The 27,729-nt window shown below is 48.8% G+C and overlaps 1 protein-coding gene across 5 annotated transcripts in view; it reads left to right on the forward strand.

Moving 5' to 3' along the window:
- Window positions 1-24,666, forward strand: part of mettl17 (methyltransferase like 17) — a 42,757-nt gene extending 18,091 nt beyond the window's left edge. For 2 of the 5 annotated variants that reach the window (XM_072270098.1, XM_072270095.1), the window contains exons 5-13: window positions 6,812-6,885; window positions 7,320-7,414; window positions 15,336-15,406; window positions 20,769-20,876; window positions 21,046-21,114; window positions 21,325-21,360; window positions 21,797-21,889; window positions 23,475-23,659; window positions 24,281-24,666. In XM_072270098.1, coding sequence (XP_072126199.1) covers window positions 6,812-6,885; window positions 7,320-7,414; window positions 15,336-15,406; window positions 20,769-20,876; window positions 21,046-21,114; window positions 21,325-21,360; window positions 21,797-21,889; window positions 23,475-23,659; window positions 24,281-24,401 — 852 coding nt within the window. In that variant the 3' untranslated portion in view covers window positions 24,402-24,666. Of the gene's footprint in view, window positions 1-6,811; window positions 6,886-7,273; window positions 7,415-15,335; window positions 15,407-20,768; window positions 20,877-21,045; window positions 21,115-21,324; window positions 21,361-21,796; window positions 21,890-23,474; window positions 23,660-24,280 lie in introns of all 5 variants that reach the window. The other 3 variants (XM_072270096.1, XM_072270097.1, XM_072270099.1) reach the window with 3 other exon arrangements.
- The last annotated feature ends 3,063 nt before the right edge of the window (window positions 24,667-27,729 follow it).

A 27,729-nucleotide genomic window follows, 5' to 3' on the forward strand; every position in this document is an offset into this window, starting at 1 on the left:
CTCGTCCTAGAATGAAAAGCTTCATCCTGAGAGCAGATGTGGCAGAGACGGAGGAATTGCGAGAAGGGGATGGCGTTTTTGCAAGAGACAGGGTGAGAAGAGGAATAATCCAGATAGCTGTGAGAGTCAGTAGGCTCATAGTAGACATCAGTGGATAAGCTGTCTCCAGAGACAGAGACAGAAAGATCTAGAAAGGGGAGGGAGGTGTCGGAAATGGACCAGGTGAACTTGAGGGCAGGGTGAAAGTTGGAGGCAAAGTTAATAAAGTCAATGAGTTCTGCATGCATGCAGGAAGCAGCGCCAATGCAGTCGTCGATGTAGCGAAGGAAAAGTGGGGGACAGATACCAGAATAGGTACGGAACATAGATTGTTCCACAAACCCAACAAAAAGGCAGGCATAGCTAGGACCCATACGGGTGCCCATAGCTACACCTTTAGTTTGGAGGAAGTGGGAGGAGCCAAAGGAGAAATTATTAAGAGTAAGGACTAATTCCGCTAGACGGAGCAGAGTGGTGGTAGAGGGGAACTGATTAGGTCTGGAATCCAAAAAGAAACATAGAGCTTTGAGACCTTCCTGATGGGGGATGGAAGTATATAAGGACTGGACATCCATGGTGAAAATAAAGCGGTGAGGGCCAGGGAACTTAAAATCATCGAAAAGTTTAAGAGCGTGAGAAGTGTCACGAACATAGGTCGGAAGGGATTGAACAAGGGGTGATAAAACAGTGTCGAGGTATGCAGAAATGAGCTCGGTGGGGCAGGAGCAAGCTGAGACAATAGGTTGTCCAGGACAGGCAGGTTTATGGATCTTGGGTAGGAGGTAGAAATGGGAAGTGCGGGGTGTGGGAACTATAAGGTTGGTAGCAGTGGATGGGAGATCCCCTGAGCGGATAAAGTCGGTGATGGTGTGGGAGACAATGGCCTGGTGCTCCTTAGTGGGGTCACGATCGAGGGGTAAATAAGATGAGGTATCCGCGAGTTGTCGCTGTGCCTCGGCAAGGTAGAGGTCAGTACGCCAGACTACAACAGCACCCCCCTTATCGGCGGGTTTAATAATAAGGTTAGGATTAGTGCGGAGGGAGTGGAGAGCAGAGCGTTCGGAAGGAATGAGGTTGGAATGGGGACAAGGTGCGGTGAAGTCGAGACGGTTGATGTCCCGTCGGCAATTAGCGATAAAGAGATCCAGAGCAGGCAGAAGACCAGAGCGGGGTGTCCATGAAGAAGAGGAGGGTTGAAGACGGGAGAAGGGGTCATCGGTGGGGGTGGAAGAGTCTTTGCCGAAGAAGTAGGCTCGGAGACGGCGGAAGAAAAGTTCCGCATCATGGCGAACACGGAACTCGCTGAGGTGTGGGCGAAGGGGGACAAAGGTGAGGCCCTTACTCAGGACCAAGCGTTCTGCCTCCGACAGTTGAAGGTCGGAGGGGATGGTAAAGACCCGGCACGGATGAGAGCTGAGATCAGAGGGGGGAGGGGGGAGGCTGGGGGTGTCAATGGAGAGGGAAGGCTTGGGGTGAGAGGAAGATGGAGCCTCCGAGGGCCCAGGAGTTGACGGTGGGATCTGAGGAAGATGGGGCTGCGGAGTGGTGGTGGGGGAAGGGGAGACGGGAGTCACAACAGCAGCACATAAAGACCCGGCCTGGAGTTCAAGGCTGGCGTCGCAGTTGGTGGTTGCGCAATCGCTGTGAAGGTGTCCATGGTCGTTGCTGGAGTCCGGGTTTTGAATATGCCCTGAGGTGTTGGAGCCGCCGAGATCAGTGGCAGGGGCCGCAATCTGAAGTTCATGCCTGCTAGCGTCGGGGCCGGCAGGCTCTGGAGTCCGTAGATGTAGGATCTTGCGATCTTTGTCTAACATGACAAAGTCAAAAAAACGGCGCTTGCAGGCGTGAATCCGACGGAGGATGAAATAACGGGTAGGACCATTACAGACGGCGAAGGAAGTGTCCCGAAGGTGTGGAAGGGTCTGGGATAGGGACACCAAGTACCTCCTCATGGCGGAGAGAGTCGCCTTCAGAGCTTGACGGGAGAAGCGGCGAGAGGCAGAGTCAATAAAATGTGAGTACCTGGGATCCTCAGAAGGTCCAAATTGAGAGGCTTGGAAACAAATCTTAAAGCCAACTGGAGTAAGTTGGCGACGGAGGCACGTTCCAAGAAAGGATATATGGCTGTGATAGCGAGTCTGAGTCAAAGTGTGGTCGAAAAGTTGAAGAGCGAAAGAAATTACAGATGGGGAGCAGTGAGAGATGGTTTCACTGAACTCCCGTCGAAGAGAGGATCTAAACTTCTTCGGTGTAGGCATCACCGGAAGAGGCTTCGCAGTAGTGAATTTAAACGCAAACAACAGGAATTCTGCAGTCCTGATGAAGGGTCTTGGCCTGAAACGTCGACTGCACCTCTTCCTAGAGATGCTGCCTGGCCTGCTGCGTTCACTAGATGCAGGAAGATTGTTCCTGATGTTGGGGAAGTCCAGAACGAGGGGTCATAGTTTAAGGATAAAGGGGAAGCCTTTTAGGACCGAGATGAGGAAAAACTTCTTCACACAGAGAGTGGTGAATCTGAGGAATTCTCTGCCACAGGAAACAGTTGAGGCCAGTTCATTGGCTATATTTAAGAAGGAGTGAGATATGGCCCTTGTGGCTAAAGGGATCAGGGGGTATGGAGAGAAGGCAGGTGCAGGGTTCTGAGTTGGATGATCAGCCATGATCATACTGAATGGCGGTGCAGGCTCGAAGGGCCGAATGGCCTACTCCTGCACCTATTTTCTATGTTTCTATGTCTTAATAGGAGTCATGGACATTTGAAAAGAAGGAACAGGCTTTTACATTTGGATTAAGTTGACGCCAAACATCGCAAAACCCCAGATCTGTCATGCCTTGATCCAGGACTGACTCCGCCCTTGAACAATTAAGAGATCTTGGTGTAGATCAATCCATAGCTGGGTCTGAGACCAAATTAAAGTCCCCACCAACCAGACTGTGGTCTTAAGCTCTTGTAAGTTTTAATACCAAATTATTAAAAAAAAACGGGATCATCATGGTTGAGGCCCTATACATTAATCAATGTGACCCTGTTCATATTTAGTTCACAGTTAACTAAAAGAAGTCTACCGTTCTTGTCTTTTTCTGTTGATATTAATTTAAACCTCACGTTTTTATTGACGAGCATAGCTACTCCCCTTGCTTTTGTGGTAAATGAAGAATCGTAAACTTGTCCAACCCAATCCCTTTTTAACTTTGTATGTTCTGTATCAGAAAGGTGAGTCTCTTGTATAAATGTTATATCAGTGGAATGTCTCTTTAAATATGTAAGAATTTTTTTCCTCTTAATTTGGAGAATTAATCCCCCTGACATTCAAAGAGATTATCTTAAGGTGACTAATCATGCCTTAAAGAAAAAAATAATAAATACCTCAGAGCATAAAAATAGTGCAAGAACTGTAAGAATAAGAGTAATTAAGAAACAGAACCATACCATATACCCGTATGAGACCCACCCATTGATGCCACCGAGACCAAACATCCCCGGAGGGTAGGCTACTCTCTAAAAGTGCAAGGATTCTCAACAGTTACAGAAAAATATAGTGAGCATTAAACCACATTAATTAAGAATTCTAGTTTAACTTTCTTTAACTTCTTTGTCGATGCTGGGTCACATTGGAGACCAGAGCGTTCCTTCACTCGAGGGTATGGATGAAATCTCCCCTGAGAATGATGCAATCCCCAGGCTTGATCGAGTACAGCAGAGTGGACGCCTAATAGTTCTGCAACACTCCGGATGGTACACCACCCAGGTGCACAACCAGCTGGAGTAGACGGCTGGGAATGATATCCTGGACTTTCACGATTTGCAGCTAGAAAGTTGGGGCCAACAAGATTGCCACCCCCACTAAAGTTGGATCTGAGGACTCTCACGTAGACCCCTCTCTGCCACTCCAGGAGCAAAGTGGACTCGGCTCCTCGTGTGGTATGAGTTTCCTGCAGGAAACATACTCCATATCTCCAGTCCGTAAGGACTGAGAGATTGTTAAACTGTGGAGAGAACCCCTGCTGCTATTCATATTGAGACTAGCTATGGTGAGCTTTATATCAGGAGTACACTGGGCCTCTGCATCAGCATCCTTCCCGGTGAGAGCAGAGCCACATTCCACCCAACACTCCCCAAAAAAAGCAAGCATGCTCTTTGCCCTCTGTGCTCGAGTGGTATCAAAGCCACCTTGTGACCGGCTATCCCTCGGAGGAGTGAGATTGCCTACTACACTGATGTCCCTTACCAGATCATGCAGGAAGGATTTAAGCTGTTGCCTGTCGTTCCCAGACAGCATTCTTCTTTCCTTCCCTTTCCGTCTGAGGATGACACGCAAAGACTCTGCATGCTGGACCAGTGTAGGGAGGCTAGTTTCGGCCAATGCTCCTTACCCTTAGAGGTGAGAATAAACTCTTTGATCTCCTCAACGGATATCAACAGGGACTTTTCTGGAGGGGTGAGGATGTCCATTGTCTCACTATCAAATGAGTCTCCCTCTATCTCCTCACTACACAGAGAGACCCTATATTCCTCCCCAAGAGTACCACCAGATAGGAGTATTTCTAGCCCACACTGTGCAGCAGCTACCTTGCTCACACCTGCTGAATCCACCTTCAACTCAGCCCTACCTCCAGGAACAACTACAGAGGGATCACTTCCAGGAATTCCTTGTGAACCAAGGGTTGATTGTGTCAGCATAGTGAGTACGTCCCTCACCTCAGGAGCCAGGCCCAAGGTGGACCTTGACGTGTATAGTTCTAGGGGTCCATTGGGAGATGGATACTGAGAATGAGAGAAGCTCTTTGCTGCTTTGCCATCTTTACCCGTGTACCTGCCTCTAAGGAGCCACAAACAAACAGGTCCTTGGTGGAGTGCTCCAGCACAGTTTCCATTACCATATCAGGGGCAACACCATCCCTTACACACACTCTGTCCACCACAAGGCTCGAGGTCACAATGAGCAGTTCAGTCTTTGAGCCAACCTCCATTGGGATTCCCACACCCTCCGATGAATCCCTTGCATCCATGTTTCTCCTCTATTGGGAGAAGAACTCCTTCTCATCTGCTTGCAGGAGTACGCAGTTACAGGGGCCACCAATCCAGCAGCATCCTCCGCTTCCATCACTCCGTCCATCCGCGCACTTCCTTCAGTCTCCCACTGACCTTCACGGGAAGTGGGTTTCTTGGTACAAGGGACAGGGATGGGAGGGAGCTCCACAGTCTCAGGGGCCTTCATCCTCATGTGTTTGGATTTCTGCATCGCCTTCCTCTCCCTCAGTCTCCTCCCCGTCTCGCGCCGCATCCTCGCTACACATAGCCTTCGTTTCCCCCTCCGGAACTATAGGGGCTGAAGCAGGCACAAGGATAGGAATGGGCAGGGGCAGCAGTGGCCTCCTTGGGCCAGGTGTTGGGGCAGTGCCTTCGAAAGTGTTCCACCTTCCTGCACGCGTGGTACCACAGGCACGCAGAGCTTCAGTCCACCCAGTAGTCTACCCCTTTGAGCTGGACAGTAAACTGGCCCTCAACTTCCTCCTCCCGTGACAGCTGCATGAACAGGTAGTGCTGGAAACAGATTACACTACAGTGAGTGTGTCTCTTAAACTTGTGCCTGATGGTACTGATCTGTGATCTTACTTGTCCCAAGAGGACTAGATGGGGAAGGAGGCCTTTATTAGGAATGAAGGGCATGACGTACCCAAGGATGATCCCTCACGTGGGACCCGTCACCAGCTCCATCTGCAAAAATATATCTCTGACTGATCCCCCTGTTGGGAGTCTGGTGCACCAAATTGTCACTCCTCAGGTCGGAGACTGCCTTCCTGAACTCTTTCTCAGAGTCCAAATTACCGCCTACCCCAACCAAGTCTTCCACGACCCCTGAGCACTGTTCTAGAGTTATTTCAGGGCACAAACTGAATTGCCCCTTGCGTTCATCCTCCGCCGCCTGAAACAGGGTGTTGCAACGGTAGAGAAGCAGCCGCCCTTGTATAGTTCCCCAGACGTCTGCAACTCCCAGGAGTATGGTGGCACAACAGCCTGAAGCAAGAAATATAGGTAGCAGTGTTTGCTGATAAAGTCCTGTAGTGAGTAGTGTTTCTGGATGGAAGATTTTGCCCTCTCCTGCAGTGTCAGCAGAAGCCATCGGTCTGGCCACCTGAACCTTCCGGGTCCCGAAAAGAACTGGAGCACGCTGCAGACGGTCCAAATTCCCTTTAAACAGCAGGGTGGTAAAGGACTCTTCTGTTGCTGAGGCAGTACGAAGGCACTCAGGACTCGACAGTCCCATTTGGTCTCAAAGAACTCCCAGGCTGTGGGAGGTCGAACGTCTGAAATGCTCCCGACACCCACACTGACTAAGAAGCATGATGAGGCAGGAGGAAAGGGGTGTTAGAGGGGTTCTGTTCCACTTGCGGAGCAAAAATACTTCCTGATGAGTTGCCAGTGGCCGCAGCGTGAAGGTACAGTTAGTGGCTGGGAGCAGACTCGGCCCAAACAAGCGGAAAAACTCCATAAGGATCCTCCACACTGAAACAACCAGTCACTCAGATGTTTAGGGGACCTTCGGTACCTTCTCCAAAGTATCTTTTAAACTTTAAACAGTAGTTTTTCTTGATTTCTCTCAAGTCAATCAGAACAGATTGACATTGTGTCTGACTCTGGGAGTGTGCGATAGGATGGTGTGGAGGGAGCCCCAGCCTGTGTCTGACCCTGTCTGTGAGAGAGTGTGATGGGATGATGAGGAGCGAGCTTCACCCTGTGTCTGACCTGTGACATCTCTTTGTTTCTCAGATTAAGAAGCGAGTCCCTGAGTTTGAGCCCAGTACGCTCCTGGACTTTGGATCGGGCACTGGAACAGTTGCCTGGTGAGCCTCTATAATGGGAGCGGTGGCGATGGCAGCAAGATGGAAGGGGGGCAGAGAGGGAACCAGAGAGTGGAGAAAGGGAAGGAAGAAGAATGGAGGGAGGAGAAGAGGGTAGTGTAGAGGGGGAGGAACGAGGGGAGTAGAGAGGGGTTGGGAATAAAAGGGAGAGGGAGGAGGAAAAGAGGATGAGTAGAGAGAAGCAATGGGAGAGAAGGGGTGTAGATCTCCCACTAAGCAATGGCGTGTTGGATAAACTAGGACTAGTTCATGCAGATGTTGATGTTGTAATTGTATTTGGGCCATGATTTTTCTTCTCCCCACTGTTGCTTCCCTCCTTAAATTTTTGTCTCTGTTCTACCTCCCCACCCCCACTTTTTCTGCATCTGAGATGTTGTGTTTTGTCTCCCTCTGATGCCAGTGTCCTCCCCACACAGGGCAGGGCGCAGAGCCTGGGGCGCATCCCTCCGCGAGATTGTCTGTGTGGACACCTCCCCACCCATGCATCAGCTGGCCGACTTCCTGATGAGAGGTAGGTGGGTGGGATCGTTGCACTGACACACCCCCGCTCCCCACCATTAATTCCCATCTGATCCATACTGGTACCCATCAAACCCACCTCCACAATCCTTATGCACCAACGTCAACCATGGTATCCCGCCTCTCCAAATTTCTCTTGAGTTCCTCAGCCTCTCCCACCCACCAGCTTGCTCTGTTGCCATGGACCTAAGGCATTACTCTCACCCCACCTCATCTATGGTGGATCTGTCTTTGGCATTACGGACATCCCCAGTCTCTTCTCTCACTGCCTCCTGGGAAAGAGGGTTTCAATGACTCACCCCTCTGAGAGAAAATATCTCCCCCATTTCTGTCATAAATGTACAACCCACTTAATTTTACGCAGTGGCCCCTCTCCTCTTTACGCTGATTTCTCCCCCTTCCTTCTCTGTCCCTGTTCCCTCTCTTTCCTCTCCACTGAAACCCATCCTCCTCTCTCCACCCTACCCACCTCTCCCATTTCCCCCATCCCTACCTGTTATGGGGAAGCGGATTCATTGATTGCAAATAAGCACATTAACCATTAAATTACTAACAGTAAAACATTCGACCAGACATCTAAGTGAAGCAAGTACTCATCTAAGCCATTCTAAATTCCAAGATCTACAGCACTATAAATAATTAGTAACACTTCAATCTCAACAGGTACTTCATTAGGTGTCTCCAAGTTACACAACTACAAAACTAAATATTCAACAGATACTTAGCTCAGTGTATGTGTCGACCCTCCTATACCTGCACTATTCTTTCCCAATGGTTCTTCAGCACTGGTCGCGACCTTAGTGTGAGGAGGAGCCTCTGGAGACGAAGGAAATCCAGTCAGTCTCTTGCACATCCTATTCATATATCCCTGAGGCATCCAGAACCGGTGTTGTAGCGCACAAGGCAACCACTGGGAAAGAGCTGTTGCATCCCTCGAATGGGTCGCATTATATGCTACCCCTTGAAAGGCACAACACCATGACAATTCTCAGACTGGTATGACCCTGGTAAACACCCCACTAAACTACATAAACACAAGTACAATCCCCAGTACAATAAATGCAATAGTCACCTTCCCCCCACCCCCCGCCCCCGGTGTACTACAGCAGTCCACTAGCACCTTATCCATGAACTGTTGGATGTGATCAGGTGAGTGATGTCCCCACTCGTCAGGAATGTAGGTGCAGCCTTCTTGGCCGGTAATATCACAAGTCCCACCTTTCTCCACACGTAGGTAACATAAGGCCATCCAAATTGTTTCAGCCGCCGTTGCAGCTTTCTTACTACGTCGACCAGCGTGGGCAGGGTGTTCATCCAATGCACTGAGGTGGTGTGTGTAGGACACCACATATCTACAGTAGCAACAGCTGTACCAACTCGGGGGGAGCTACATATCCAGTTACTGTCCACCTTTACAGCACCATTCAGCGGGATACTATTCCTGCTCACACTCACTGTATCACACTGACTGGTTGGACCTGTGCTCATCATTACGCCTATGCCAACACTCCTTTACCTTCCCTGTTGGGTGGGAAATTACTTTCAGAGTGGGAACATTGAGTTAAACAAATCGTATAAAGGGATTCATAAAGCATTTACCACATTGGGGGGGGGGGGGTAGGTGGTAGCAAGGCTCATGTTCCTTAAGGCTGCTACCATAGTGTGGGGTGAAGTTGGCTGAAATAGACTACTCCCTCCTTGCCCCAAATCAGAATTCTAAATCCTGAGAAGCTGGACAATTCCCCCCAGTGGTCTTTTTCCTTGTATCAAAAAGGATCAATATTAATGGCCTCCCTTCTGTGGTGTGATTAGGAGTCCTTGTACAAATCCAGCAATATGACACATTAGTTGTGTTTGCATATTCGTATGCTATCCACAGGAATGTGTTATAGGAACTTCCACCACAAGGCAGCGTCATCACCATTGCCATCAGCTTCCCATTCTGTATGTAGGGAGACACAGTCTCACTCGCTCCTGATTCGTCACTGGGTATTTAGACAGAAAACAATCGTTATTAAAAACAACAACTTTTAGTATTGCTCCCTAAATCTCCCAATCTTCCAAAATATGAACTAAATGCCCATTTCCCAATGAAATGTGGGCATCTCGTATCTGGAATAAAGATGCACAGGTTTCCATCACTTTAAACTGATTTTCACATAGGCAAAGTGAAATCTGGGTCACTCCCTAAAACTAATTCCATGGGAAAGAGATAAAAGTTACAAACTAAATATACAGACAGGACAAACAAAACTATAGGTTTGTACTTCTCTTTTTTCAGAACCTTCAAAACTTAGAATAAACAGTTAAATCCCACGGTGAAGAACTATCATATTTTCCAGAAATCAGAGGAAAAGACTACTGAGCGACACACAAAATGCTGGAGGAACTCAACAGGTCAGGGAGCATCAATGGAAAAAAAGATGGTGGAAGTTTTGGGCCGAAACCCCTCGGCAGGACTGGAGGGAAAAAAGCTGAAGAGTAGATTTAAAAGGTGGGGGGAGCAGAGAGAGAACCACCAGGAGATAGGTGAAACCTGGAGGGGGAGGAATGAAGTAAAGTGCTGGGAAGTTGATTGGTGTGATGAAGTGAGAGAGGGAAAAGGGGATGGGAAATGGAGGAGTGGGGTGGGGGCGGGGGTTGGAGGCATTACAAGAAGTTTGAGAAATCAATGTTCATGCGATCAGGTTGGAGGCTACCCGAATAGAATATAAGGTGTTCCTGCAACGTACGTGTAGCCCCATCATGACAGTGGGCATATGGGAATGGGAAGTGGTATTAAAATGGGTGGCCACTAGGAGATTCCGCTTGTTCTGGCAGACGGAGCGTAGATGTTCGGCGAAGCTGTCTCCCAGTCACCTTTCCCTCCCACCCACCTTCTGCTTTCTGCAGGGATGGCTCCCTACGCGACTCCCATTTCCTTTTGTCCTTCCTCACTGATTTCCCTCCCGGCAGTTATCCTCGCAAGTGAAACAAGTGCTATACCTGCTCCTACACCACCTCCCTCACTACCATCCGGAGCCCTAAGCAGTCCCTCCAGGTGAGGTGACACATCATCTGTGCGTCTATTGGGGTCATTTACTGTGTTCAGTGCTCCTGGTGTGGCCTCCTGTACATTGGCGAGACCCAGTGTGGATTGGGAGATTGCTTCACCCAGCATCTGCACTCCGTTCACCAGAACAAGTGGGATCTCCCAGTGGCCATCCATTTTAGTTCTAGCATCTGCAGATTTTGTCTTGTTTGAGAAAAAACAGTCACCGAGCCACTTAAATACACAGCTCTCTTAAAAGATAAAAACTTATATCAGTGGGTCTCATTTTTCACTGAAGCATAGGATTAATTTAAACACCCTTCTGATATAGATTTAACAAACAGAAGGCAGACTTTGCACTCTCACACATGCATACACTTAAGAAAACTCATGCGTGGCCACTCCTCACATGACATTTTTCCTGAATTCAAACCACTCACACTTGATTATAGGGGGAGAGGTTGTAGGCGAAATGAGCCACTCCTCACGGGGGTAGGACGGGTAGGTGACACCCAACTCCCATGACGCCCCCTGCCACTAATGGTCTGCCGGTGCTTTTTGTTGGGCTTCCACCAAAGGATAGGAGGAATCCTGAACAGAATGTAAGGAATTCAGCAGAGGACAGAATGAGCCCTTTTCAGGAGAGTGCTTCCAAATTGACTCTTCCCCCACAATGCTTTCCTGACCTCAGTGCTTCCTCCACATTGCACAGAGGGCAGGAGTGGGAGCCCCATTTATCTGCTCCTTCAGGCTCTGAGCAACGGGCCAAACGCATTTCCTTATGGATCATACAGGATCCCTCATTCAACATCTGTTTACCCAACTTCTGTACCCGGCAAGGCGCACCTTCCTCTACAAGTTCCAAAACCTTCCAACAACTGAATGGCTGCGTTTGCAGGACACTGGACTGCCAGCCCATTGAAGAAAGCACCACTCCTTTCAAGTAGGGAGCCGATGCCCTGTGATGGCAGGATAGAGTTCAGAATCCTCAGGCTGACTATCAATCTAACTGTATTACCTGTAATTAGAGCCTACTGGTGAAGGGCTGTAGTCCTTTCCTCTACTGTGCTGCACTTCGCCCTGGGTTTTAAATCCCATTCAGGGAGGGAAGGGTACCTGTCCCTGAATGGTGCATTATGGTAAATATTGGTAGCTCGGTCTGAGGCGTTTGATTTTCAGTGTTAACTGAACTTGCAGATGATTCATCATGAATTCTATTGGCTGGTGTTTCTTTGTTCCTTAGGGTTTTGTAGATAGTGTCTATTTTGATATGTCTGTTTATGGAGTTATCAGAAGAGAACGATGCTTCTAAAAATTCTTGTGCTTGCTTTGTGTTTGCCTGCGTCAGAAACTCTGCGGTGTCCTTCAGTACGGTGTTCCTGTACTGAGATCAGTGACAGCGGATGGTCTCTGTATTGCCAGTTTGGGTTCCCCTAAATGTGAGCCGGTCGAATTCAAAGGTAAACTGAAAGGGTAGCCAATCAGGACCGATGCAAGCAAACAGGGGCCTATATAAGCATGAGCGTTCCCAGAGAGAACCACCAATAACTGTGCACTGAGGATGTCCCCTCAATTGGTGATGAAAGCTCTGTATGCTACTTGCCAACCGCAACATGAAATGATGCATGATGTCCTGGGTAAGGAGCAGCATCGTCAGGGCATTATTGACCGTGTGCTGGGATCATAAGCCCTCTAAAATGCCACTTTCTATCAGGTACTCAGTTCAGGACCCCCCTCTCCCCATCCCCCCATCCCACCATCCCACATCATCAATAACCACTTGGCCAGAGGATCTCCTGGCTTCTGTCTGGACATATCATCTAAACTCGCCAATTCCTTAGCAGAGAATTCCCTGATCTCTGTTGTCATGAAGGGGCCAATTGTACTAATTCTTGTACATCATCTTCCTCCTGTCCCACCTGACGGGTATGGGACTTCGTGATAACCGGCCTGGCCTACACTGTCCCTGGTGCTTAGGGGAGGGGACAGCCATGTTGAGGGAGAATTATAGGATTCCACTCTATCCTCTCTTCATCTTCACCATCCAGCCAGACATCCCCATCCCCCATCCTTGCGTTGGGATCATTATCCTGATGCATCAAGGCTTGGACCTTAACGGGACCAGATTGCCGATTAGCCTTTAGATTTTGCATCTCCATTAGCCGAAAGGCTATCTCCGTACACTTGTCATCCAGCTCTGTGGCGTGGGACTGTGCCGACCTGATGACTTCCCCCATGCTGACGCAGTGCTGATGCAGCACCTCCACTTTGTTCTTAAGCCCTACTGTCTCCTCTTCTCTTTGTGCGATTGTGTCATGCTGGTGCCTTACGATGGCTGTCAGTCAGAATGCATCCCTCTGGCTCTCCTTCCTCCTGGGGAACCTTGCCTTCTTCAGTATGGACATTATGTGGTGTCCAGTTTTCACTCTGCGGGAGTCCAACTTGCCTGACCAGTCTACTTGTGTCCCGTAGTCTGCCAGTGGGTTTGTGATACTCCTGAATCCCGCACTGTTGTCAATCCACCCTGGGACTTGGTACTTCATTCTCTTATAAAAGCTAATAAAGATATTCCGTTCAATCACCAAATCCTGCTCACAGTGCCAAATGGTGTGGGGAAGCAGGTTGACTAGTTTGATATGTGAGGCACAGCACACTGATTACGAATAAGCACGTTAACCATTTATTTACAGATAAACAGTAAAATTTTGACCAAACATCTAAGTCAAGCAAGTACTCATCTAAACTACCCTAAATTTCAAAAACTATCAAACTTTACATTCAGTAACAGAGGTATTTCAGTATATCTTCTTAAGTTACACAACTACAAAATTAAACATTCAACACCTGGGCCCTCCAAAACTTACAGCACAGTTTCAATAGACAATAGGTGCAGGAGTGGGCCATTCGGCCCTTCGAGCCAGCACCGCCATTCACTGTGATCATGGCTGATCATCCACAATCAGTATCCAGTTCCTGCCTTATCCCCATAACCTTTGATTCCACTATCTTTTAAGAGTTCTATCCATCTCTTTTTTGAAAGCATCCAGCGACTTGGCCTCCACAGCCTTCTGGGGCAGAGCATTCCATATATCCACCACTCTCTGGGTGAAAAAGTTTTTCCTGAACTCCGTTCTAAATGGCCTACCCCTAATTCTTAAACTGTGGCCTCTGGTTCTGGACTCACCCATCAGCGGGAACATGCTTCCTGCCTGCAGCGTGTCCAATCCCTTAATAATCTTATATGTTTCAATAAGATCCCCTCTCAGCCTTCTAAATTCCAGAGTATACAAGCTGAGTCGCTCCAATCTTTTGACATGACAGTCCTGCCATCCCGGGAATTAACCTTGTGAACCTACGCTGCACTCCCTCAATAGCAAGAATGTCCTTCCTCAAATTTGGAGACCAAAACTGCACACAGTACTCCAGGTGTGGTCTCAGCAGGGCCCTGTACAGCTGCAGAAGGACCTCTTTGCTCTTATACTCAATTCCCCTTGTTATGAAGACCAGCATGCCATTAGCTTTCTTCACAGCCTGCTGTACTTGCATGCTTGCTTTCAGTGATTGATGTACAAGAACACCTAGATCTCGTTGTACTTCCCCTTTTCCTAACTTGACTCCATTTAGATAATAATCTGCCTTCCCGTTCTTACCACCAAAGTGGATAACCTCACATTTATCCACATTAAACTGCATCAACCATGCATCTGCCCATTCACCCAGCCTGTCCAAGTCACCCTGTATTCTCATAACCTCCTCACATTTCACACTGCAACCCAGCTTTGTGTCATCGGCAAATTTGCTAATGTTACTTTTAATTTCCTCATCTAAATCATTAATATATATTGTAAACAGCTGCGGTCCCAGCACTGAACCCTGCGGTACCCCACTGGTCACCGCCTGCCATTCCGAAAGGGACCCGTTAATCGCTACTCTTTGTTTTTTGTCAGCCAGCCAATTTTCAATCCATGTCAGTACTCTGCCCCCAATACCAGGTGCCCTAATTTTGCCCACTAATCTCCTATGTGGGACTTTATCAAAGGCTTTCTGAAAGTCCAGGTACACTACATCCACTGGCTCTCCCTTGTCCATTTTCATAGTTACATCCTCAAAAAATTCCAGAAAATTAGCCAAGCACGATTTCCCCTTCGTAAATCCATGCTGACTCGGACCGATCCTGTTACTGCTATCCAGATGTGTCGTAATTTCATCTTTTATAATTGACTCCAGCATCTTTCCCACCACCAACTTCCCAATTGTTCTTCATCACTGATCATGACCTCAGTGTGAAGATGAGCCTCTGGAGACAATGGAAAGCTGGGGAGTCTCTCGCATGTGCTATTCTTATACCCCTGATGTGCCCAGAACCAGACATTGGCACTAAGGCATGTAAGGCAGCCAGTGGGAAAGAGTTGCAGTAGTCAACAAATTGGCACAGTGGAAGTGGCTTTTGACAAGCAAGTTAACTAACACTTTACATTTCACTCCCCTCTCCCCCCTCCCCTTTTCTTCCCCCTTCCTCTCCCAGGATATGACTTCATGGGTCCTGATGAAGGGATTTGGCATAAAACATCAGCCGTTTATTTCCTTACACAGATGCGGCCTGGCCTGCTGAGTTCAGCCGGTTTGTGTGTGCGTGTTTTTCATGGTGATCTAAGTGTGGTCTGTAAAGCCTCAGAAGCTCATCCACAACATCCTTCTGATGGCAGGGAACCAACACTGAGCACAGTCCTCCAGGTTTCAGCCTCCTGCACTCAGCCTACCTGCTTTTCTTCCCCACTCCACGTGCTGTTCTGCCGATTCCCTGCATCAGGCGCCCCTCCTCAGCCGGCACCCTTGCCCCACTTGGCAACTCCACTGACACTCGATTCTCTCCTCACTTTAGGGGGCAGCGATGTGGAGACAGAGCACAGCAGGGGCGTCTACTTCCGGCACTTCCTCCCTGTCTCGCCCAAGGTGGGTTACAAATGGCAAGGGGCCTGCCACACCCCCTCCCTTACTGTTGTCCTGGTAAACTGTGACAACCCGTCCCCCTGTCCCTAGCTCGTAGGGATAGGTGATCCCTCAGTCCCTGTGAGTGACCTGTCATTATCCTTCCGTGTAGATTGGTTTATTATTGGCACACGTTCCGAGGTGCAGTGAAAAATCTTTGCATGCCTTTGTTGCAGTCCATTCGACCAGATCAGTACATCGAGGTTGTACGAGGCAGAAGCAATTACAAACTGCAGAATGAACTATTACAGTTACAGAGAACGTGCAGTGCAGGCAATCAGCGAGGTAGATTTTCGGGTCAAGAGTCCATTATTGTACATGAGGGCCATTTCATGGTCTGATAACAGTGCAATTAAAGCTGTCTTGGATGGTACATGCTTCCAGGCTTTTGTGTCTTCTGCCAAATGGAAGGGGTGAAGGAGAGTGAATGTTCAAGATGGAGAGGGTCTTTGATTGTACTGGCCACTTGACTGAGGGAACGAGGTGTAGACAGACTCCACTGAGGGCAAGCTGATTTCCGTGATGTGCTGAGCTGTGTCCACAACTCTGCAGGCTCTTGCATTCACGGGCAGAGCACCTGCCGTACCAAGCCGTGTTGCGTCTGGATAGGATTCTTTCCGTGGTGTCTTGATGAGAGGGTTGACAGAGACGGGTTTTATTTACATTGGAAAAGCTTAGGAAGTTCTTCCCTGAGTGTTGGTGATTCTGGGGAATTCTCTGCCTCCGAGAGTGTTGGAGGCCGGATCTCTTTAGGTGTTGATGGACGTTTGAGGAATCAGGGTGCTGAGGGTGGAGGGTTGAGCGCAGTGGGGCATTAGGACTAAAAAGGGAATGAGGGAGAAAGAAGTTACAGGGACCAGCGACCAATGGGAGATTGGAAGAGTTAGAAGACATTACTCACTTCGGTTCACCAAGGCATCGACTCCCGGCAGTTCGGTGTTTTGAGTAGTAACCAATCAGCGATTGAGATTGATTGGCCAGAACAAATTAAAATAAGGCAGGGGCAAGCAGAGCAGTCAACATTGGAGTGGACAGTGTTAGAGTGAGGATTTTGAGACTTTAGCTCTTCAGTGCTTCATTGAGGAGAGACTTCAGTGCTTCATTTAGCGAAAAGCTGTAGGTAGATTTTTTTCCCCTGAAGTTTATTTAATGTTTCTCTTTTTTTATGTTTGCTCAGTTAGAACAGTAGAGACACCAGGCAGTATGGTTGAATGCTCCTCTTCCAGGATGTTTGAGGGCAAGGAGACCTTCAGTGTCCCTGTTGACCACTCCTGTGAGAAGTGCATCCAGCTGTAGTTTCTAAGATGCCACATTAAGGAGTCTGAATTTGAGCTGGAACTGAATGTCATTACTGAGGTCGAGGGGGTAATAGACAGGACATTAGAGAGGTAGTTATACTCAAGGTGCAGGTCACAGGAAACTGGGTGACAATCAGGAGTGGGAAAGTGATTAAACAACCAGTACATCGTACCCATTTGGCCATCCTCCGCAACAACAGATATACAACTTTGGATACCCTTGCAGGGGATGACTTAGCAGAGGGATGTCTCTGGCAGTCTGGCTCCGTGACTCTGAAAGGAAGGGGAAGAAGGTGCGAGATGTGATTTGAGGGGATTCATTAGTTTGGTGGACCAGAACAGGGATCCTGTGGACAAGAACGAGATTACTGCATGGTATGTTGCCACTTGGATGCCAGGATCTGGGACATCATGGATCAAATCAGCAGCATCCTTAAGCCGGAGGTCCTGGTCCATGTAGGTACTAATGACATAAGTAGGAAAAGTACCGAGGTTCTGCATTCAGGGAGTTAGTTGCTCATTTAAAGGGCAGGACCTTCAGGGTTGTGATCTCGGGATTACTACCTTTGCCACGTGGCAGTGTGGCCAGAATTAGGAGCATTTTACAGATCAGCACATGGCTAAAGAGCTGGTATAGGATAGAGGGGATCAGATTTTTGGATCATCGGGCTCTCTTCCAGGTAAAGTGGGACCTGTACAGAAGAGATGGTTTGCACCTGAACTAGAGGAGGACTGATATCCTGATGGGAGGATTTGATAATGCTGCATGGTGGTGGCGGGGGTGGGAGGGGGTTAAATGCGAGTTGCAGGGGATTTGAAACCAGAATGCCAGAACTGATAGTAGAGAGGCTGTAGAGACAGATGTTCATTAGACCTCAGTCAATGTCAGCAATCAAAAGGTAGAGCCTGGTGCGACTAATGCCCTGAGCTGTAATGCAAGATGCTTCACTGTAAGTAATAGGAAAGGCAGATGAGCTCAGGGCATGGATCAACACATGGAATTGTGATATTGTAGCGATTGGTGAGACTTGGTTGCAGAAGGGGGAGGACTGGCAGCTCAACACCGTCGGGTTCCATTGTTTTAGATGCAATATAGTGCCAGGGATTACAGGAGGAGGGGTGGGGTTATGAATCAGGGAAATGTCACCTCACTGTTCAGTAAGTTCAGAATGGAGAACCTGTCTTGTGAGGTGTTATAGGTGGAACTGAGTAATAACAAAAGGTATGACCACATTAAAGGGGCTATATTATAATCCACCCAACAGTCTACAGGATTTAGAGGACAAAATTTGTAGAGAGATCGCATGCTGCTACGAAAAGCATAAAGTTGTTATTGTAGGTGATTTTAACTTTTCTGCATATTGACCAGTACTCTCATACTGTAAAAGGACCCAATGGGATAGACTTTGTCAAATGTGTTCAGGAAAGTTTCCTTAATTAGTGGATAGAAGTCCCAGCGAGAGAGTGTGCAGTACTGGCTCTGGTATTTGGGAATGAGACAGGGAAGAAGACAGAAGTTTCTGGAGAGAAACACTTTGCATCTAGTGATTACAATGCTATTAGTTTTAAAATAAATATGCTAAAGGATAGGCCTGGTCTGTGGATTGAGATTCTAAATTGGAGAAAGGCTAATTTTGAAGGTATCAGAAAGCATCCGGTGGGTGTGGATTGGGACAGGCCCTTTCCTTGGAAAGGTGTAATTGTTAAGTGAGTGGTCTTCAAAATTGAAATTTTGAGAGTACAACACTTGTATGTGCCTGTCAGAATAAAAGGTAAAGATAACAGTTTGAAGGAACCTTGGCCTTCAAGAGATATTGAGGCCCTAATTAAAAAAAAGGAGGTGCATAGCAGATATAGCAAGGTAGGACGAAAGGAGGTACTTATGGAATATAAGAAATGTAAGGGAACACTTAAGAAATCAGGAAAGAACCCTCGCAGACAAGGTGAAGGAGAATCCCGAGCACTTCTACAGATCTGTTAAGGGCAAAAAGATTTCAAAGGAGAAAATTGGTCCTCTGAAAGATCGGAATGGTAATCCATGTGTGGAGCCAAAAGAGATGTGGGAAATCGTAAATGGACTTTTTGCATTTGTATTTACTCAGGAGATGGCCAGAGATTTTACAGAAATGATACAAAGCATCATTGATCAAGGACCCTACAATGATTACAGAGGAGGAGGTGTTTGCAGTCCTGAGGAATATTAGAGTGGATACATCCCATGTGTCCGACAAGGTGTTCCCTCAGACCACAAGGGTAGCAAGTGTGGAAATAGCAGGGGTCCTACCTGAGATATTTAAATCATCCTTAGCGACAGGTGAGGTACAGAAAATTTGAAGGATAGCTTATGCTGACCCGCTATTGAAGAAAGGCTCTAAAAATACACCAAGAAACTATAGGCTGGCGAGCTTGACATCAGTACTGGAAAATTTACTGGAAGGTATTCTAAAGGACTGGATAAATGAGTATTTGGATAAACATGGACTGATTAGGGATAGACAGCATGGCTTCCTGCATGGTAGATTGTGTTGAACAAAACTTTTTTTCAAAGGATGTTGCCAGGAAAGCTGATGAATTCAAGGCAATGGATGTTGTCTTCTTGGACCTTAGCAAGGTATTTGCCAAGGTCTCGCATGGGAGGTTGGTTAAGAAGGTTCAGTTGGTCAGCGTTCTAGATCAGGTCCTAAATTGGCTTTGTGGGAGAAGCCAGAGAGTGGTGGGTGATGGTTGTTTCTCTGACTGGAGACCAACAATGTTGGGTCTTACACAGTGAACGTAGGGCACTAAGGAGTGAGGGGATCTGGGTACACAGGTCCATAATTCATTGCAAGTGGCGTAACAGGTCGGTAGGGTGGTAAAGAAAGCTTTTGGTACGTCGGCCTTCATAAACCAAAGTACTGAATACAGAAGAGGCATTTTCATTTTGAATTTGCGTAAGAAATTAGTGAGGTCTAGTGCAGTATTTTGGTCACCTATGTACAGGAAAGATGTAAATAAGATTGAAAGAGTACAGAAAAAATTTACAAGGATGTTGCTGCGACTGGAGGACCTGAATTAAAAGGTAAGATTGAATAGTTGAGGACTTTATTGTTTGGAATGCTGAAGATTGAGGAGAAATTTGTTAGAGGTATACAAAATTGAGGGTATAGTTAGTGTAAATGCAAGCAGGCTTTTTTCATTGAGGTTGGGTGGGACTACAACTAGAGGTCATGGGTTAAGGGTGAAAAATGAAAAGTTTATGGTGAACATGAGAGGAAACTTCTTTTCTGAGTGGGTCATGAAAGTGTGGAATGAGCTGCCAGCACAAGTGGTGGATGTGAGCTTGACTTTAAGAGAAGTATACACATAGGTACAAGGATGGTAGGCATATGAAGAGCTATTGTCCTGGTGCAGGACAATGAGCGAAGGCAGCTTCAGTGTTTCGGCACTGACCTGATGTGCCAAAGGACCTATTTCTGTACTGTATGACTCTATAACTCCAAGGAGAGATGCAGGAAGAGGGAAGTTTTCTTGTTTGGGATGGTAACTGTGGATATGAAGCTCCGGGCAGGTTGAAGGGAAGATTGCAGTTTAGGATCAGAAAAGGCTTCGCTCTGGATGGTGTCTGGGTCATTGGAATGTTCTGACAATCATGGGTGGCTATCAAGGCCATTGGGAGGGGGCGACAGTGTGAGACACCCAAACTGTGTCGGCCAAATGGGTGGTGGGGGTGTAGAGTCGGCAGGGTGATGAGGGCACACATGAGCTGTGCATGGTCTGGGTGGCGGGGGGGGGGGGGTGGCAGTATGGAGCCTGTTCACGAGCAGTTGTACTCCCAGAGAATAGAGAGCTAACATTTTCTCTTCCTGTCCTTCTCCATTTCCCAACCTCCTTCTCCAAAAACCTACCTAACTCAACCCCCTCCCCAACTGTCTGCCCACCTCTTCTTAATCCCTACCCTCTATCTCTCTTTCCAAATTCCTCCCACTCTCTTTCTGTCCCTCTCCTGCCCCACCTCCTCTTCCATCCCCACCCGGCCAACTCTCTCCCAGGTGAAGTTTGATCTGGTTGTGTCTGCCTACTCCCTGTCTGAGCTGCCTACCTGTGCGGATCGCTGCCGTGTGCTCGAGACCCTGTGGAGGAAGACGCAGGGCTTTCTGGTGAGCCCAGAACTGGTGTGGGTTGGGGTGGGTGGTGCCTGAACCTCTGGACCAGGACTTGGTGTTGGTGGGTTTTTTTAGTGAAGGCAGCGGGGGGAGGGTCTCTAGGGCCCTTGATATCATCTCTGAACTTATTTTCCCACCCCTCCCTTCCTCCCCCACCCTCAAGGTGCTGATCGAGAACGGGACCCGAGATGGCCACCAGATTCTGATGGAGGCTCGCAACCTGGTCCTGACGGTGAGTCTCAGCTGATCGTGATCCTCCTCTCAGTAACGTCCCATCTAACGTTTCACCCCTTCTCCTCTGTCAGGTCCCTAATCTGCCTCAACCTAGCATGGTTCCTACCTCCCATCCCCATGATCTCTCCCGCCCCGCCCCACCATCCCGAGCAACAAGCATCACATCTGTCTACTCCTGCATTCATCGCTTTTCATACTCTTTCCACAGGCAGATGTAGAGCCTTTCGGTCATGTCTTCGCCCCGGTGAGTAGGGATCGGTATCTGGTGCAATTCTTGGACATTCATCACTGTTGTTTGTAAAAATAAATTTCTTTTGCATGGTGGATCAATGATTGTAACTTGTATCTCCTGCTGCCTCTGTGACTCTCTAACCCCCCCTCCACTCTCATTCTACCTTCCCTCCTTTCTCACTCACTCAACCCCTGTGCACCCTCATTACCCCCTCTCCCTCCCCCTTTGCTCTCACAACCCTCACTGACCCCCTTGTTCATACCCCTCTCATCCCACTCCTGCTCTCCTCCCTCCTTCACCTCATACCCCCTCCCTTTTCCCATTTCACCACCTGCTCTCCACACTTCCAACCGCTCCTTGACCCCACCCTTTGGTCTTCTACATCTCTATCCCTTGCACCTTCTCTCTCCCCTCCACCCTATTCCCCACATTCTTCTCTCTCACACAGTGTTCCCACGACCTGGCATGTCCCAAACTGGCAGGCAGTGTCCCACAGCCATGTAACTTCAGTCAAGCTTACCATCCACTGCCATTCTCCTGGGTGAGTACTCACGACTCGGACCTGGACCTAGAAGCCCAAGAGCCACAGCAATACCCATTTGTCTGGCTCTGCAGGGTTCGTTTCGCTGCCTTGCCGACCCAGCAATCTGGACTCAATCCTGACATCTGGTACTTTGAGTGTGTGCACATGCATCCCAGTTCAATATCTGTGTGAGGTGTAAATTCTGAGTGGATTTGCAGGGGCACAGGGATGAACTCAGTCCTTGCTCCACTGTAAAGCTACACCTGCCTTTGTGTAATTAGGAATATATAACTAATATACAGTATATATTTGCACATCAAAAGGTCCTTTAGAAAACCAAGAATGGGTGTCACCTGTGGTATTGGCATCCCACCACTAGGCGCTGTTGCTGAGCTTATGACATGGCCCTCCCATCACTGGACCTCAATTTGTGGACCTCCTAGCACTTGGTGTCACTGTTACTCTCTCCAGAGTGTGGATCTCCCAGCAAGTAGTGTCTCCGTTCCCACTGCAGTACAGACTTCTCACCACACTGTGCTGCCATGTGACTTGTAGTGCAGCTCACTCGCCAGTGGGTGACGTAGGGGGATGCAGTGAGTGGACAGTGGGCCAGCCAGACTTGATCCAAAATGCTGACTGTCCATCTCCCTTCCTCATGAGCTGCCCAAAGGCTTTTGCTGCAGAATTCAACAGCTGCTTTTCCTCAGTTAGACAGGCCACAGGGGAGTCCACACCTGGTGTATGCAGGAGAATTTAGCTAACCCTGTAAATTTCCTCTGAGGCAGGGAAGCTGTTCTTAAAGACTGGAACTCTGCTTCTCCTCCCCAAACCTTTACTGCTTGTGGGCCGGGGCTGTCACAACCATGGACTTGGCTGTTGTGCTTGTGAATATGCAAGTGTCAGCTAATTCTTATTTCATTATGGCAGTATTTAACTCCCTTCTTTTCATTGTAGCGCTTGTCAGCTTCCTGTCAGTACGTTCAAATATGTCACAAGTTTAGGGGGAGAGAGAGAGAGACACTGAAGTGGGTCGATAGTTCAGACTTTAATGTGAACAGGATTTTCAGGGAAAAGAAAACACTCAAAGTTAGGCCAAACAGGGCCGTTAACTGAAACTTCCAAACGGAAAACTAGATGCCAACGCTGCAGTTGAAAAGAATACCTAAATACTCTAAATATAATACGGATGCCACCTGTCTTCAGCGTCAGTTGATTCGATACTCCACTTTCTCAGGCAAGGCCGAATGTAAGCAGGCAACCTAACGTTGTTCTGCTTTGCTCTGGTCTCAACAAGTGCTACAATGAAGAGAAGGGAATGAGATACTGCCATAATGAAGTAATAATTAGCTGATACAATTGCAAAATTTGCTGTGCAGCCAAGTCCGTGGTTGTGACGGGCGATATCAACCAAACTAGTTATGCCGGCAGGGTGGAGAATGAGCTGCAGCATTGTACATCTCAATACTCTGCTTCAGCTGTGTCCTTACCATTGTCTCTCTCGCATTCCTCACTCTCCCTCTGATCCCTCATACTCTCACTCTCCCTTCCTCTCTCACCCCCTTCACTTCCCCATCTTCCTACCATCCCCGCCCCCGCCCCGCAGAACCCTGGTGTGAAACAGGAACTCTTCTCTTACCTGGTGCTGAGACGAGGTGCACGCGTGGAGGGGGAAGACTGGCCCCGGGTAATCCGCCCCGTCCTGTGCCGTCCGCGGCACGTCCACACCCACCTCTGCTGTCCCGATGGAACACTGCAGCACTTGGTGCTCACGTCCTGCAAAAGTGGCAGGTAATGGGGGAGAAGAGGGTGGTGAGCGGGAGGGTGAAGGGGAATGTGCGGGGAATAGGGAGGGGGAGGAGAGGGAGGGAGGATTAAACAGCTGGGAAGTGGCAGGAGGATTGAAGATGGGTAGGGAGGTCAATGAGTGTGAAATGGAAGAGGGAAGGTTGGATGGAGGAAATAGGGGAGGAGTCAGAGGTGAAGACGGTGCGATGACACTAAATCCAGGACATTGCAACTCCTCTGCCCAGATGGATAAACACCACTAACATGGGAAAAGATTCAAGCATCCACATCCACACCCCACCCGTCACAAGAAAAAAACATGGGTTCGTGGGAGCTTTCTGTGTGCAGGCTATAGAAATCTCAATCCCTCTTCTCTCCCACACTGCCTGCTCCTTCTCTCCCACACCCTGCTTCACTCTCATTCCACCTCTCCTTCTCCCTCTCACAGAAAGTCCCACCCTGGCACGGATTCCCTATCCCCTGCACCTTCACACCACACACACAGGCCCGAATTAGAACTAACCTCCAACCGTCAACGGGACTCAGGGCAGATGTTTCAGGACCAGGCAGTTGAGGTGTGGTGGGGGGTAGGAATCTCTCCCATCCTGACCCTTTTCTCTACAGGGATCGCTACCGATGGGCCCGCAACTGCTCATGGGGAGATCGCCTGCCCACGCCCTCCAGTGAGGTCACCGCAGCAGATGGGAGCCAGATCGCTAGCGGTGTCTCCGGGACAGAACCCTGAGGCACTGCCATTGCTCACCTTCAGAACTTCACCTTCCTCCGATGGAGTGGGGGCTCAAAGCCATGTTGGACACAGCCCTGTCGGAGACTTGATGGGAGAGGGGGTGCTGGCCCTCCAACTGCAGCGACTCCGGAACTCCTCCACAACAAGGGAACGTCCCAGTCTGTACGTGTGGCCGTCTTCTGGGAGCCCGGGGGGTGCAGGGACCCAGATCCTGGTTTACATGGCAGGTTGGAAGACACTATTTGTTTAGATAAAAGACTTTCTGTGATTTAACATTGAATTCTTGGTGAGTGTTTGGAATCTTCTTCCTCAAAGTTGAGGAAGAAGTCCTGGGAGAGAGACAACTGGAATTGATAACCTCGTCCAGTGGAGATCATTCCTGGCATTGCACCAGAGCAGCTACAGGGGATATTGCATGACAGCACAGCCCAATATTGCCATCGAGTTTATAGATGGGGTTATACAGCAGGGAAACAAACCTTTCGGCCCTGCTCATCCATCACCGACTAAGGTGTCCATCTGCACCATTCCTATTTATCAATATGTGGCCCAGGTCATTGCACACAGTACTCTCAGTGCAGTCTCACCAATATCTCATACAGCTTTACAGCATCCGCACTCCTTTGCAATAAAGGTGAGCGTGGCATCCACAGACTTCCTTTGTCACCTTTTCCAGGGGCCTTGGCTCCTGTGCCCCCCAGGATCTGTGTTCTACACCAGGGCCCTCACACCGTGCAGTCTTGGCACCAGTAACACACACACACACAAACTGCTGCAGGAACTCAGCAGATCAGGCACCAACTATGGAGGGGCATAAACAGTCTACGCTTTGCGTCGAGATGCTTCATAATGCGGTTCACCCAAGTATATTCACTATCTAGTAAGAAGTTGCAGAATTCTCCACACCATCTGGGGGTCAGATCGTTTTGATCCGAAGCAGCTGTGGAACGCATAGAACAATTAATGGCTTAAGAGATGCCTAGACTCGTAAACATGGAAGGATATTGGCCATACGCAGTCAGGAGCGATTGGTTTAATTAGGCGTCACTAGTTCGGCACAACATCGAGGGGCTGAGGGGTCTGTTCCTGTTGTGTGGTTCCATCTTCTATGTGTATTTGAGGGGTGGTAGCTTGTGCCTCGGGGTGATGAGACACCCCATCGAGAAGGCAGCGGCAATGGCGGACGGCTTACTGAGGGGTGTAGTGTTAACATGTCAGGAGCAGTTCAGAGAAGGTTTACCTGACCGTTCCCTGGGGCGAGTAGGTTATCTCACGAGGAGAGGTTGAACAGGTTGCGACTCTGTCCATTTTGGAAAAGGAGAGGGACCTGACTGAGACATGTCTCATTCTTGGGAATGCGGTTAGGGAGGAGGGCAGGTATCTTGAAAGAGTAGGCATGGGGAAGGTGTTTCCATCTTTGGGAGAATCTAGAAACACAGATCATGTAAAAGGTCATCCAACTACCGCAGGGAGGGGAAGAATTTATTCCACACAGTGAAAAGCTGCAGGTCGATTTTTTTTTCCCCTTTATTTATGCTTCCTTCTTTATGATCAGAGCAGTAGGGATGCCAGAAGGGATACTTAAATGCTGCTCTTGCAGGATATGAGAAGGCAGGGAGATCTCCTGTGCCTCTGTCGGCTTCACCTGCAAGAAGTGCATCCAGCTGCAACTTCCAACGCACCGCGTTGAGTAGTTGGAGCTGGAGCTGGATGAACTCCAAATCATTCAGAAGGCCTGGGGGTGGCGGCTGGTAGGCAGGACTTACAGACAGATAGCTACACCCAAGGTGCAGGGGACACGCAACTAGGTGACAGGAGGGTGAAAGGGGTTAAACTGCTGGTGCAGAGTACCCCTGTGGCTAACCCCCTCAACAATAGGTGTAGCACTTTGGATATGTGTGTGTGTGTGTGTGTGTGAGATGACATTGCAGAGTGCAGAGGAACCTCACAACGGTGAAGAGTCTCTACTTTTGGATAAGAAAGGAATGGGGAGAAGAGGTGAGCTTTGTTGATAAGGATTTGTTATTTAGGGGAATAGAAATGAGGTTCAGTGGACGAGAACGAGAATCCCGAATGATTACCTGCCTGGGTCTGGGACATATTGTATCGAGTCCTCAGAATTCTTAACTGAGAAGGTTAACAGTCAGGTGCCCTGGTTCATATAAGTACGATAACATGGGTAGGAAGAGAGATGAGGTTCTGTATAGTGAGTTCCAGGAGTTGGATGCTAAGTTATTGGAAAGACCTCCAGGGTGATAATCTATCTCTCACCCACTCCTGTTCGTCTCACTCTCACATGCCCTGCTTGTCCTCTCCCACACACTTCCCTCTCCCCTGTGCTTTCCCCTCTCACCCTTCCTGTTCCCCTCCCCTCCCTTTCCTCTCCTCCTTCCTCACCCCTACGCCTTTGCTTTCCCAATCTCTTCCTCTACCCTTCCCTATCCTCGTTTGCACTGCTTCTATTTCCATTTCCCCTCCATTCTCCCTACCCCTTTTCTCCTCCTCACTCTCACAACCACCTCTCACTCCCTTCTGCCCCTGACCTCCTGCCCTTCCCTCATTCCTCCCTCTCCTCCATTGCACAGTGCCCAAGGTAGAGACGACACACTTTCCTCGCTCCCGCATAACTCCTGGCGCCCTTGGACCAGTCCTGCAGCTGCTGTCGTACTGTCATAGGGTAGCGATGTGGGTAGAGTTAACTTCCCTCCAGCCCCTTCCAGACCATGGAAATCTCCTGCTGAAGGCCTGCGAGGCTATTCGGAGGGGCCAGAGGATGGGATGAGATGGTGTGGGGAGAGGGAAATTAGTCTGGGGAAGAGGCTAGGCTCTCCACTGAGCCACTGGCAGATGTCTGTCATCGAATCTGATTTTCTCTCTAGGGGTCAGGGTACAGAATGTGAACGGATTAACACATAACTGGTTTATTTTCCTGTGTTGGGAGAGTGGTGGGGTGGTTGGTTTCCTTCTCCAGGTAAGTGTAAGGGTTATCTCATTTGTGCTCCAGCCGCCGGTGCTGCGTTCTCAATTCCCCAATCGCTCCTTTTTCATGAGTCCCCTCTCCAATCGCTCCATCCACCCTCTGCAGCCACCCCACCTTGGCCCCTCCCTCCCTCTGTCCTTCTCCAGCCCAGGAATCTGGGTCTCGAGCGAATGGCTTGGCAGGAGTCTTTAATAATTCAGTGCCAGCGAAGGGTGGAGCCGTTTTGATGAAGGCATAGATGGCTATTTTAGTAAGGGCACTTGCAGCCTTAATGATGGTGAAAGACAGCCAATCTGATGATGCGGTGATGGGACACTTTGATGAAGGCATAGGTGGCCATTTTGA

Source organism: Mobula birostris, chromosome 10 (genome assembly GCF_030028105.1).
Source record: "Mobula birostris isolate sMobBir1 chromosome 10, sMobBir1.hap1, whole genome shotgun sequence".
NCBI lineage: Eukaryota > Metazoa > Chordata > Chondrichthyes > Myliobatiformes > Myliobatidae > Mobula > Mobula birostris.